The 12,517-nt window shown below is 46.9% G+C and overlaps 1 protein-coding gene across 1 annotated transcript in view; it reads right to left on the bottom strand.

Moving 5' to 3' along the window:
* Positions 1–12,517, bottom strand: part of PTGIS (prostaglandin I2 synthase) — a 43,659-nt gene that overhangs the window by 9,742 nt on the left and 21,400 nt on the right. The window contains exon 6 of the mRNA XM_033094725.1: positions 7,576–7,757. Within this exon, the coding sequence (XP_032950616.1) occupies positions 7,576–7,757 (182 nt within the window). The remainder of the gene's footprint in view (positions 1–7,575; positions 7,758–12,517) is intronic.

Raw genomic sequence — 12,517 nt, 5'->3', positions numbered from 1 at the left:
CTGATACGATAGCTGAATATTTGCTCCCAAATATTCAAATACAGTACTGTGTACTGTATAAAGCAAAGTAGCAATAATCAATGACTGTGAAGCTATTCATTCCTTGAAAAAAAATTGTTTAAAACCGTCCAATAGCTAAATAATTAGGAAAATGGATGGGATTTCTTGCTCTCAGACTTCAGCCATGGCCAAACATTCTAGTACTGGTATTCAGCACATGGGTCAAATGTGTATGGGGTACCCTTCAATGAGACATGGGTGAATACCAACTAGCTTCAATTTGGAGGAAGATTTTTGTCTACCATAAATGACTATCATATCCAATGATAATAATGGAACATTAGTCATTAAATATCATGTTTACCCAGTAATTCTATTACAGACATAATTGCACACGGACAAAAAGACATTTGCATAAGGATATTTACCACAGTGCTGATGTAATAGCAAAATTGGAATAACCTCAATGTCTATCAATAGAGCAATGAGATAAATGAGGATCCATCCCTAGGATGACACAGGAAGTCGTTGCAAAGAAATCAGCTCTGTGCGTACTGACATGGGACTGTAGCCAACACACATGGAGGCACGCAGACAGCAAGATGCAGGATGAGGCTCAGCGTGCTACCATTGGTGTGTAGGTATGTTTAAAGAGGACGTATAAAGAAGCACACACCATCTCTAGAAGGAGACTCAGATAACTGGCAACTGAGTTTGCCTCTGGGACAGAAGCTGGGAGGACGGGAACATAGGGAGGGGGAAACTGGCTTTTCACTGCATATGTCTTTTTAAATTGCTTGAATTTTAAAAATAATGTACTACTTTTGAGCGAAACAAGCGTGAATGATTTTTACAGGGATCTGAAAGGACATGGATAAAAGCACGATACAGTATTAAGTAAAATTAGAAGTGGGATTTAAAAAACTGCATGATCTTAACCACAGGAAAAGAAAACGTACTGAAAAGGCAGTAAACAAATGCATCAAAGCATCAATGATGGTGAAACAGATTTTTTGCATCTTTCTGTTTAGCTACCGTGATAAATTCAGTGCCAAGGAGGTGCCATGTTCCCTGTTTAATTCCCCCATCAAGCAGGCACCATTATCACACTTTTTACTGAAAAGGAAAATTAAGCACTCCCTAGTCCCTACCCACTGCCCAGCATACAGTAGCGGCTCAGTGATATTTGTTGAATAAACATCTGTGTCCCTGTGGGCCAGGGGCCTGCAAGTCAGCCTATGGGCTGGCGGAGCCCTGGACTGGGACTAGGCAGAGTTGGGTTCCAATCCCAGCCCCCACTTCTTGTGTTTCTGGACAAGTCACTCTCTCCTCTGGGTCTCAGAACCCCCCTCTTGCTAAAGTAACAACATGCCCACTCCTGGGGCAGCCACAAGGGTCCACTGACAGCGGATGCACGCGACCTCCACATGCTGGGTACAGAGTAGGTGCTCAGAAGAAGTTTTGCCCTTCCGTGGTCCCTCCGCCAGGCTTGAGAACCAGTGGGGGCCTGGAATTGTCTCTGAGTTTTCCTCCAGCACCTCAGATCCAGCAGAGACAAGCAAGGTCACTTGCTGTCCATCACTTCAATAGCCAGGGGGATGCAGGCGATAAATAATTCAGCTGTGGGTTAACTCAGTGCCAGGGCCATTTCATCTTGCCAGGATGGTCTGAGGGGAGCCACGGCACATTAATACAAAGCAGGAGTGGAACACGAGGCTGCTCAGTTACCTCTGCTTTCAGGAAAAAGCGGTGGCAAGTTAGGGAGGTGACAGGCTGCCTTCCACCAGTTGTGTGTGAGTGTGTGTGTTTGTGCACGCACACACGCATCTATGTGACCACACAACCGTATCAGATTCTGAATTCACTACCCTGGAAGTTGAGCTTTCTCTGGTGGGTCCTTGCCTCATTTACCCAGGAGGACATTTCCGGTCTAGCCTCATTCCCTCCCATGCCGTCCTGTAATGGGCCTGCGGGGACAGGCCTCTCCTCGTCTGCCCACCCCAACCTACATCCCCTTCAAGCCGGCCTCTTCCCCTGCCTGGACCTTAGATCTCAGCCCTCTGGGTCCCCCTTTAGGTCTCTGGATGCTGGAGCCTCCCACTGACCCCACTGTCAGCCTGATTCCAGGCTTTGGGGTTCTGGATTCATGGGGCTTTTGCAAAGATCCTATGAGAGGATGTTTGTACAGTGCTCAGCAGGGTGGCTGGCATGTGGTAAGCACTCGATTATCTCCTGAAATGATTATTCCTGCCTCCACGCTGACCTGACAATAGTAATCACCACTACGATTTCTCAACCTCTGGGAACACTTCCCGCATCCAGGTTCTGGGCTGCGCTCCCCTCCAGGTCCCCTCCCATTCCCCTGGCCAGGCCTTCTGTCTCCTTTGCGGGCTCCTCCTCACCTTGTCCATGCCCAACCTGGAGAGGCCCAGGGCTCGGTCCCCTTCCCCATCCACCCTTGCCCCTGGTGATTTCCAGTCCACTGGTTTCAACACTATCGCGACACTGACAACTCCCAAACGAACGTATCCAGCTCAAATCTTAACCCTGAACTCCAGACTTTTTTCTTTTCTCCAGGTCCCCCTGCTCCACCATTCTCTATCTCACACTCAGCACACCCAAAACCAAACCCTTGATTTTCTTCCCCAAAACTTGCTTGTTTCACGACCTATCTAATCTGTTAATAGCAACTTCATCTCTCCCGCTGCTCAGGCCCACACCTGGAGCCATCCTTGTTGATACCTCTGCCCAATGTCTCAGCCAACAGCAGATCCTGTTGGTTCTACCTGGAAATATGTCCAAAATCCAATTACTTTCTCTCCCACCCTCTGGTCCAGGGCCGTTGGCTCTTGCCTGCATGTGGCAGTGGCCCCCTCCCTGGTCTCCCTGCCTGCACTTCCCCCATTACAGTCTATTCTCAGCAATGCAGCCAGAATGAGCCCTCTGATGCAGAAGACAGGCCGTGCTTGCTCCTCTGCTCAGAGCCCTCAAAGGGCTTCCATCTCAGTGTAAAAGCCAAAGTCCTCCCTGTGGCCTATGGGGCCCTGCACGGTCTGGCACCTGCTACCTCCCTGCCACCTGACCCTCACCCCCACCTCAGGGCCTTTGCATATGCTGTCCCCTCTGCCTGGATGCCCTCACCCTATATATCTACGGGGCTTTCTCCCTCACTTCCTTTGAGTTTCTGCTCAGATGTCACCTTCTTGGTGGGACCTTCCTTGACCATCTGTAGTGCAGGGGATCCTGCCGACTACGCCAAGTGTCATGCGGGGTGTCACGCGGGGTCTCTGGTCCCACTCCCCACATAAGAACGCAGGACATGGTGAGGCCAAAAAGGAACACCCACGGAGCCATAGGTAGGGGAGTCATACCACTATACTCTCACTGTGCCGCTTGCAGACTCAGCCACCATCTTCTTGCTAGCTCCCCCTTTTTTGCTAGCCTAGCCACAGCAGTTATATTCATGGCTAATGGCTCACTGGTTACAGCTGACGGCCAACTAGCCACAGCTGATGGCCATTTGATCACAGTCGATGGCCATTTACTACCTGAGCCAGCACCTTTCTATGTGAGGCCGAGAGCCTGGAAACTGCTTTTTGGGGCTCTGTCCCCACACTCCACCCCTACAGGCTCTCGCCTCACAATCTACGCGACAAGCGTCTTCCGCGAGGGGCCCTGTGCGAGGAGCTTGGAGGTGAATGCTATTTCCTGGACACAGCCATGCTCTCTGGTCACAGCCAGGGTTTCTCAGGGCACCACCAGTACTTCTGGGCACAGCCAGACTTCCTGGACTTCTTAGGGTACCACTAGTCTCCCCGGGCACAGCCAGGGTTTCTCAGGGCACCACCAGTACTTCTGGGCACAGCCAGACTTCCTGGGCTTCTTAGGGTACCACCAGTCTCCCCGGGCATAGCCAGGGTTTCTCAGGGCACCACCAGTACTTCTGGGCACAGCCAGACTTCCTGGACTTCTTAGGGTACCACCAGTCTCCCCGGGCATAGCCAGGGTTTCTCAGGGCACCACCAGTACTTCTGGGCACAGCCAGACTTCCTGGACTTCTTAGGGTACCACTAGTCTACCCGGGCACACGAGGGCCTCTCAGGGCACTGCCACTCTCTCTGGACACAGCCAGACTTCCTGGACTCAGCCAGGGCTTCTCAGGGCACTGCCACTCTCTCTGGACACAGCCAGACTTCCTGGACACAGCCAGGGCTCTCAGGGCACTGCCACTCTCTGGACACAGCCAGACTTCCTGGACACAGCCAGGGCTCTCAGGGCACTGCCACTCTCTCTGGACACAGCCAGACTTCCTGGACTCAGCCAGGGCTCTCAGGGCACTGCCACTCTCTCTGGGCCTCTCAGGGTACCGTGCTGGAACAATAGCGACTCACAGTCAAGGTGCTTACATATTCACAATGGTGGCCAGTCAAGACATAATAGCAAACATCTGCCAGTTCCACTACATAGTGGTATGTTCCCAAACAAATAGTCAAGCTGTCCATTAAATTAGGGATGGAAGGCAATTCCCCATAGTCCATAGTCATTCGCCAGGGCTGTCCTGGGGGTGAGGGATGACCTTGACCTCACCCTCAGCTCCCACAGACGACTCAGCAAGCCATTCCTCCTGGGACTACAAGTCTTGCATCCGGGCTGCCTCAGCAAGCACTTCCCAGCTCACAGGGCCGCAACAACCTTAGCTTTCTCCAGCCTCTGCTGGTTGGGGAATCGTCCACGTCTTCCCACCCCTCCACGGGGGTCCAGCTCTCAGGCAGCTGCTCCTCCTGGTCTTCCTGCAACTGAGTGTTCATAGGCACAAACTGCTCCACTGCCCTCCGGGGAGCTTTGGCCGGCACCAAACCCTGCTCGCTGCGCCATGTGTAGTGCAGGGGACCCTGCTCGTTGCGCCATGTGTCACGCGGGGCGGCCTGCTGGGTCTCAGCTCCTGCTCCCCACATAAGAACGCAGGACATGGTGAGGCCAAAAAGGAACACCCACGGAGCCATAGGTAGGGGAGTCATACCACTATACTCTCACTGTGCCGCTTGCAGACTCAGCCACCATCTTCTTGCTAGCTCCCCCTTTTTTGCTAGCCTAGCCACAGCAGTTATATTCATGGCTAATGGCTCACTGGTTACAGCTGACGGCCAACTAGCCACAGCTGATGGCCATTTGATCACAGTCGATGGCTATTTACCACCTGAGCCAGCACCTTTCTATGTGAGGCCGAGAGCCTGGAAACTGCTTTTTGGGGCTCTGTCCCCACACCATCCTATATAAAGGAGCCCCTCCCCGCTCCCCTCCGTATCCCCTTCCGCAGTTTTACTGGTTCTTCATAGAACTTGTTATCATACTTACTGGTTTATTAATAGTCTGTTTTCTCCCACCAGACTGTCAGCTCTGTAAGGGCAGGGATCTTGGTTTTGCTCTATCCCCAGCTTCTAGAATGATGCCTGGCACACAGTAAGCCCTCACTAAATATTCATGGAATACAGTTATTGAGCTCTAGTTATCTGTCAAGTACACTTACAGGTCTTATGTGTATCACTTCCTTTCATTCTCCTCATGACGCCTTGAGAAAGGTGCTGCTCTCTCCATGTTAAAAATGAGTAAACTGAGGCACCGAGAAGTTAAGGGACAAACTTTCAAGGAAGTTTCAAAGTCAGAATTCAAATCCAGGCAGGTTAGTCACAGAGCCTGTACCTGAAACCACTGGGTTACACAGCACCTTGGCTCTGCTTTCAAGACTCGTGTTTTTGAAGGGTCTTCCCACCTGCCTGAACTTGGACAGTGCCAACAATTCAACCTCCAAGGATGTCCTGTCCCCAACCCCTGCCCAGTTCTCCTGGCCCTGCCAAAGGCTGTTCCCCTGACTTTCTGCCACTCAAGCCCCCAGTCCAACATTCAGTTCTGCTGACAGAGGCAGCAGAGGCATTTCCGCAAGGGATTCTGGGAACAGTTTAGAGCTCCAATCTCTGCCTATAAATATGTTATTAGGCACTAATGGGGCCCAACTGTTGATCAAACCCAGCCCTTGCCCCTTGCCATGCTCTACCTACAGTTAATGGCTCTGAGAGAAAACTAAAAATAAGTTGCAAGTCGATGAGAGCGGAATTACCCAGAAATGTCAGCCTGTGCAACTGTCGCTGCTGAGGTGGGGCCAAGGGAAGGAGAGGCACTCAGGGGTTAGAGGGAGGGCACGTACCAGGCATGGAGAGTCAGCATCCTCAGCCCTGCTTTTTCTTACCCCAATATCTGGTTCATTACTAAATCCATTGGTGCTGACTTCCTTTTGTTTCCAGAATCTATCCACTTCCTCATCTCCATGGCTATCCCCTGCTCCTGCCACCATTGTCTCCCCATTGGTATACCTGTTTCTGCCCTTGCTCCTCAGATCCTGTCCCTCCTTTGCCTAGAACCCTTCTAGGGCTCCCATCTCACCTAGAGAAAAATCCTGAGTCCTTACTTACCACAACCAAAAAGACTTCTGTGATCTCCTCCCTCAGCCCCACTCCCCCTCTTCACTCTGCTTCAGCCACAGTCAACTCCTTGCTGTTGGATCAGCCTGGCATTATCCAACCCCAGGGCCTTTGCACTTGCTGTCCCCCTCACCCCCGCCGGAATTCCCATCTTTGTTCTATCCCCGTACTTATCCAAAGGCCTCCCTGACCACCCTGACTAGAGTAGACCCCCAGGATCTCTCTAGTCATGACCTGGTTTTATATCTTACATATCAGCATCTAAAAATCACCCTGTGTATTTCCCTGACTGTCTGCCCCACCCCTACTCCTGGCTAAAACATAGTCAACACAAAGCCGGGGCTTTGAGGTCTATGGTATGTACTCAGGGGAATTTTGAAATGATTCTTCAAAATAACTGGTCTGCACACTTCAAAAATGTCATGAAAATGATGAAAGGCACAGGAACTGTTCTGTATTAAAGAAAACTAAAAAAGCAGAATGACTAAATGTACCATGAGATCCCGGATTGGATGGTAGACCAAGATGGATCATAAGGGACACTATTGGGACAACTGGAAAAATTAGAATAAAGACTGTATATTAGATAATGACCCTCTATCTGGGTTAATTGTCCTGAATTTGGTCGTTGTGCTGTGGCCATGGAAGAGAAAATTCTTGCTCCTACGAGATACGTGCTGAAGTAATTAGGGACAAAGAGTCATGCTGTCTGCAACTTATTTGCAAATGATTCAATAAAATAATCATAGTAGGAGAGAAAGAGAGGGAAAGCAAATGGGGTAAAACATTAAAGTGGAAGAATGAAGGTGAAGTGTGTACGTAAGAGTTCATTAAGCTGTTCATACAACGTTTCTATAAGGGCGACCCATTTCCAAATTTAAAGAAAACCAATATTGAATGCATGAGCCTGTTCATGCGACTGTTTTTTCACAGTTAAAAGAGTCAGGGACCGGGGGCAGACAGCTGGGTATGTGTGCACAAGCCCACACCCACACTCAGAGTCATACACGCTCACAAACGCATACCTATATGCACGCACACACAGATACACGCTCACACACGCACACACCACATGCTCCCGCTCACACGCCATGTCCACCTGTGTGGCCCACAGCTGCAGCACCAGCGCTCGCGCCTGCATCTCCTCCGACACACCCATCTCCTCCAGGTGCAGCAGGTAACTCTCCAGCCAGTTGCTCCGGTGGGCCCGGGTGACCAGCCTGGCTGGGGACAACAGCTTCCACAGGCGACTTTTGACTCTGCACATCCGATCCTTGTCCCCTGCAGGGACAGAGCACAGAGGGTGGGGGTTACAGATCCACCCCCAGCCCAGGGCCACCCAGCCCTGACCCGCGATGGGGCCATGGGTCTTCTGGGTATCACTCTGTGGGGGTTCCTGTTGGAAAGAGGCCACAGGGGAGCCCTTTAAATGTTGACTTGCTTATTGTCTGTCTCACCCCCAGTGGACAGGAGCAAGGGGCCTTGTCTGTTTTATTCACCTCTGTATCCCCAGCACCTGACCCGTAGTGGGTCCTCAATAAATATGTATGTGTTAAATAAATGGTGGTTCTTTACACAGTAGGAGAAGGAACACGAAACACCAAGCAGCATTCCCTAGACTCAGCAAAGCTTCATTCAGGAGACATCAGAACAACCTAACTGCCATCGAGAGGGGACAGATTGGCCTGGGTCTCAAACACAACTACCTCCAGGGAAGGCAGGTAACGTAAATGAGGGAGGAGGGCGAGGAAGGGGCCAGGAAGTGGGAGGGTTGGGGAGGTTCCTTTGACCAGCCCTTCTGTCCCCATCTAGGAAGCCTGGTTTTCAGAAGAAACTGAAAATCCAGATATTTGTGTGGAATCTTCTCATGTTTTTTAAGGTTAGCATCTAAGCAAGAAATGTTTAATCACTGTGCAGGCCATACAAGCATCTCTGGAGGTCAAGTCAGGCGCATGGAGCACCAGTTTGCCATCCCATAAGCAATGGTGTGTTACGCTTCGGAAAACCAAGAAAGAAGTTCATTACGTAGTCAACAGAGATGGGCCCACAAGGGCAGACTGCTGAGGGAATAACACCAGGTGCTTTTTATTTATGTGTCGTGCTAATGCTATAAGACGATGCTTTATTTACATATATGTGCGCAAATATAAGATCTAGTTTTTCCAAATCACCCCTTGGAAAAAATGGGAGTCGCTTTGGATTGCTACAAAGTTCCAAAGTTCTAGGAAATCTCTCATTGACTTTTTGAACCACAAAGCAGTGTTTCAGGAAGACCCACCCACCCAGTGGTTCTAAACCAGGCTGCCTACTGCAGGGTATTTGAAAGCGTGGAAAATGTAGGCTAAACTTATTTTTTTTAAAGTTTATTAGTTACATTTTCAAATAATATGTTCCATCTGCGTTTCTTCAACCTCTAGGCACTTTTTCAGGTGACATCACAATGTAAAGCAATGAGCCCAGTTGTTCCTCTGACATACATTATTTTCCTGTGTTTTCCAATGTTCAGGGCACTGGAGAATCACTCGGGAGCTTTTAAACCCGTGGATGCCCAGGTCCCACCCCATACCGGTCTTGTCAGAATCTCTGGGGGTGGGGCCTGGGCGTGAGAAGAGTTTAAACAGGTGAGTACAGCCACCTCAGTTGATGCTAGTTCGGGATGCTTATAGGAGTTATCTGGTGAGATAGTTAAAAAAGGAGGCAGAGAAATTTAGCACAGATTTAGAAATGCCTGGCATTCTTTGAGGTCGGATAGCATAATTACAAGTCTTGGATATCATGGCAAACACGGCTTTTAAGGATGACTTTACAAAGCAATGCTGTATAAAAAGACAACCGACAGAATAGCAGAAAATATTTGAAACTTACTTATCTGATAGGGGTCTAGTACCCAGAATATATAAAGAATTCCTACAACTCAACAACAAAAACAAAACAAGCAACTCAAGTAAAAAAAATGGGCAAAGAACTTGAATAGATGTTTCTCCAAAGATGACACACAAATGGCCAATAAACATAGGAAAAGATGCTCAACACCACTAATCATTGGGAAATGCCAATCGAAACCACAACGAGAGACCACCTCATACTTATTAAGACGGCTAATGTAACAACAAGGCAAATAACTAGCAAAGAGGTGGGAAAATGACCTTGTGTATTGCCGGTGGGAATGTAAAATAGCATAGCCTCTGTGGGAAAGTTTGGCAGTTCCTCAAAAAGTTAAACATAGAAGTACCATATGATCGAGCAATTCCACGCCTGGATATATACGCAAAAGAACAAAAAGCAGGGACTTGAACAGATACTTATACACAAATGTTTATAACAGCATTATTTACAATAGCTAAAAGGTAGAAGCAACCCAAGTGTCCATCAACAGATGAAAGAATAAACAGAATGTGGTGTATCCATACAATGGAATATTGTTCAGCCTTTAAAAAGAAGGAAATTCTGATGCATGCTACAACATGGTTGAATCTTACAACACTATAAGTGAAATAAGCTAGACACAAAAGGAGAAATATTATATGATTCACTTATATCAGGTACTTAGAGTAGGCAAATTCAGAGACAGAAAATGGAATAACGGATACCAGGGGTTGAGATAGGCAGAGATAGGAGTTATTGCTTAATGGATACAGAGCTTCTGTTTATTTTAATAAAAATTTTCTGGAAATAGATAATAGTACAGTGACACAACATTGTGAAATGTACTTATTGCCACAGAATCGTACATGTAAAAATGGCAAATTTTATGTTATGTATATTTTACCACAATTTTTAAAAAAAGGAAGTTATGTGATTGTCATTTGGCAGATGAATCAAAGATGGCATTGTATAATGAAAAACTGGACTGGCCAAAAAAAATCAAAAGTTAAAAAATATAGCATGTATTTGATCCATAGATCACATTAGTTAAAATTCGCCCAGCTCTTAGAACAGCACAGGGCACACACTACACCTTACACAAGAGTCAGCAATTGCTACTACATATTGTTAGGAGAAAGCAACGTGCCTGTGACAGTGTGTTTGGTATGTATTTGTGTAAAAAGAGAAAAATAAGAACACAGTCACATTCACTTGCATTTGCAAAAAGAAACACTGGAAGGATCCACGTGGAACTAATAAAACCAACCAGTCATGGAGACCGGAGACCGGAGAGTGGGGACCGGGTGGAAGACGCTATGACAAGAAAGGGAGGGAGACTTCTCACTGTTATTATTTTCTATTCTCAATGTTTGAATCACGTGAAACATATTCAAAGTCTGGTAAAACCAACCCCACCCCCCATAGAAAATTTCCAGTGAAAGATCATCAAGCCATACATTTAAAGATTCAATAAGTTCATTCCATATTTCAAACAGATGATACAGGAGTGAAGAAGAGGGGTTTTGGGAAACCGAGTTTGATGACTGGACCTGGGGCCCATCTGATGGTCAAGACACTGATGCTGAAGGCGGATGGAGTCTAAATACAACCATTTCCCGAAATGTGAGAGGAGGAAGAAAGAAAAATTTATAAGAGGTCAGTTTATACAGCCTGTGAGCTTAACTACAGATGTCAACAAAATCAGTAAGGGAAGTTTAACTATTTCATTTCATTCCTAATTATTTCTGTATTTCGGTTGACCAAAAAGACAAAACAACACAAAGCAAAACAACCCTTCCCACCAGGAAAAAGGGGCTCGCTATACATTTGGATCATAACTTGGGCTTATACTATATTTTAACACATGGAGAATAGTCTAGAACTGCTCTGTCCAATAGGAAGCCATAAGCCACATATGGCTAGCGAGCATTTGAAATGTAGCTGGCCCAAATTGAGATGTGCTATGAGTAAAAGTCTTAGCATGAGTAACAATAACAAAATGGAAAATATCTCCATCACTTTTATATTGATGACACGCTGAAATGTGAATATTTTACATACACTGGTTTACAGAAAATGTATTATTAAAATTGATTTCACTTCTTTCTCTCTGTCTTTTCTTTTTTGGCTAATGTGTCTAATAGAAAATTTAAAGTTACTGATGTGGCTTGCATTCTAGGGACAGCTCTGTTCAAGAAGGATAACACCAAACTGATAACAATGGTTACCTCAGGAATATATTTAGAGACAGTGGTCAAAAGAGAATTTCCCTTTTCTGTAATATTGGATTTTTTTTTTTTTACAAGAGGCAGGGGAGCCCAGTTAAGAGCCTAAGCTGTGGAGCAGAGTGCCTGACCTTGAACAAGTCACTTTTCTTCTCAATGCCTCAGTTTTCTCACCTGTAAATTGGGATAATAAGTACTCACCATACAGGGTTATACAGAGATTAAATGCATTAACATATAAAGCACAAATCGTGATACCTAGCACAGGCTTAATAAATGTTAGCTATGTTATTAAATAAAGCTTAATGAATGTTAGAAAATTATTAGTCCGAGGAGAATGTATTTACATACTGTTTCTATAATTAAGAAATAATACTAAATTGTGAAATAAAAAGCACACAGTTTATAGCCAGAGAGACCCAGGTTGAAATCCCAGCTCTGCCCCTTCCTAGAAGGATGACCTTGGGCCAATCACTTTGTATCTCTGAGCTTCGGTTTCCCCATGTGTAAAATGGGGGCAACCTGGCTCATAGGATCATTAGGAGGATATAAAAAGACCTCACACAAAATATGCTTGTTCTGCCATCATCATAAGGTACATGGTATTATTTATCAATGGCAGTGTAACGACTCCATGCTGTGAATCAGAACTGCCAGACCCATGTGACTGGTAATGGAGTTGGAGGCAGGAGAAGCAGGTTCGAATCCCCGACCTCCCATGCTGTGTGGAGCTGGCTGAGGCCCTGTCTACCTGAGGGCCTCAGTAATCCCATCTGTAAAACGAGGGGGCCAGGCATGAATGCCTCTCCAGTTTTTCCTCAGAAAATCCTCCATCCTCTAGACACTGGCGGTACAGTCCAGAGAGGCCCCCTTTGGGGTCAGATTTTAAAGTCTGTGTTTTAGCTTTAAAATGAATTAGGTTTTTGCATTGTGCTCTGATTCTTTAGTATA

The sequence above is a fragment of the Rhinolophus ferrumequinum genome, chromosome 23 (genome assembly GCF_004115265.2).
Source record: "Rhinolophus ferrumequinum isolate MPI-CBG mRhiFer1 chromosome 23, mRhiFer1_v1.p, whole genome shotgun sequence".
Lineage (NCBI taxonomy): Eukaryota > Metazoa > Chordata > Mammalia > Chiroptera > Rhinolophidae > Rhinolophus > Rhinolophus ferrumequinum.
The sequence above is the reverse complement of the archived record's forward strand: the minus strand, read 5'-3'. Positions and strand labels throughout refer to the sequence as shown.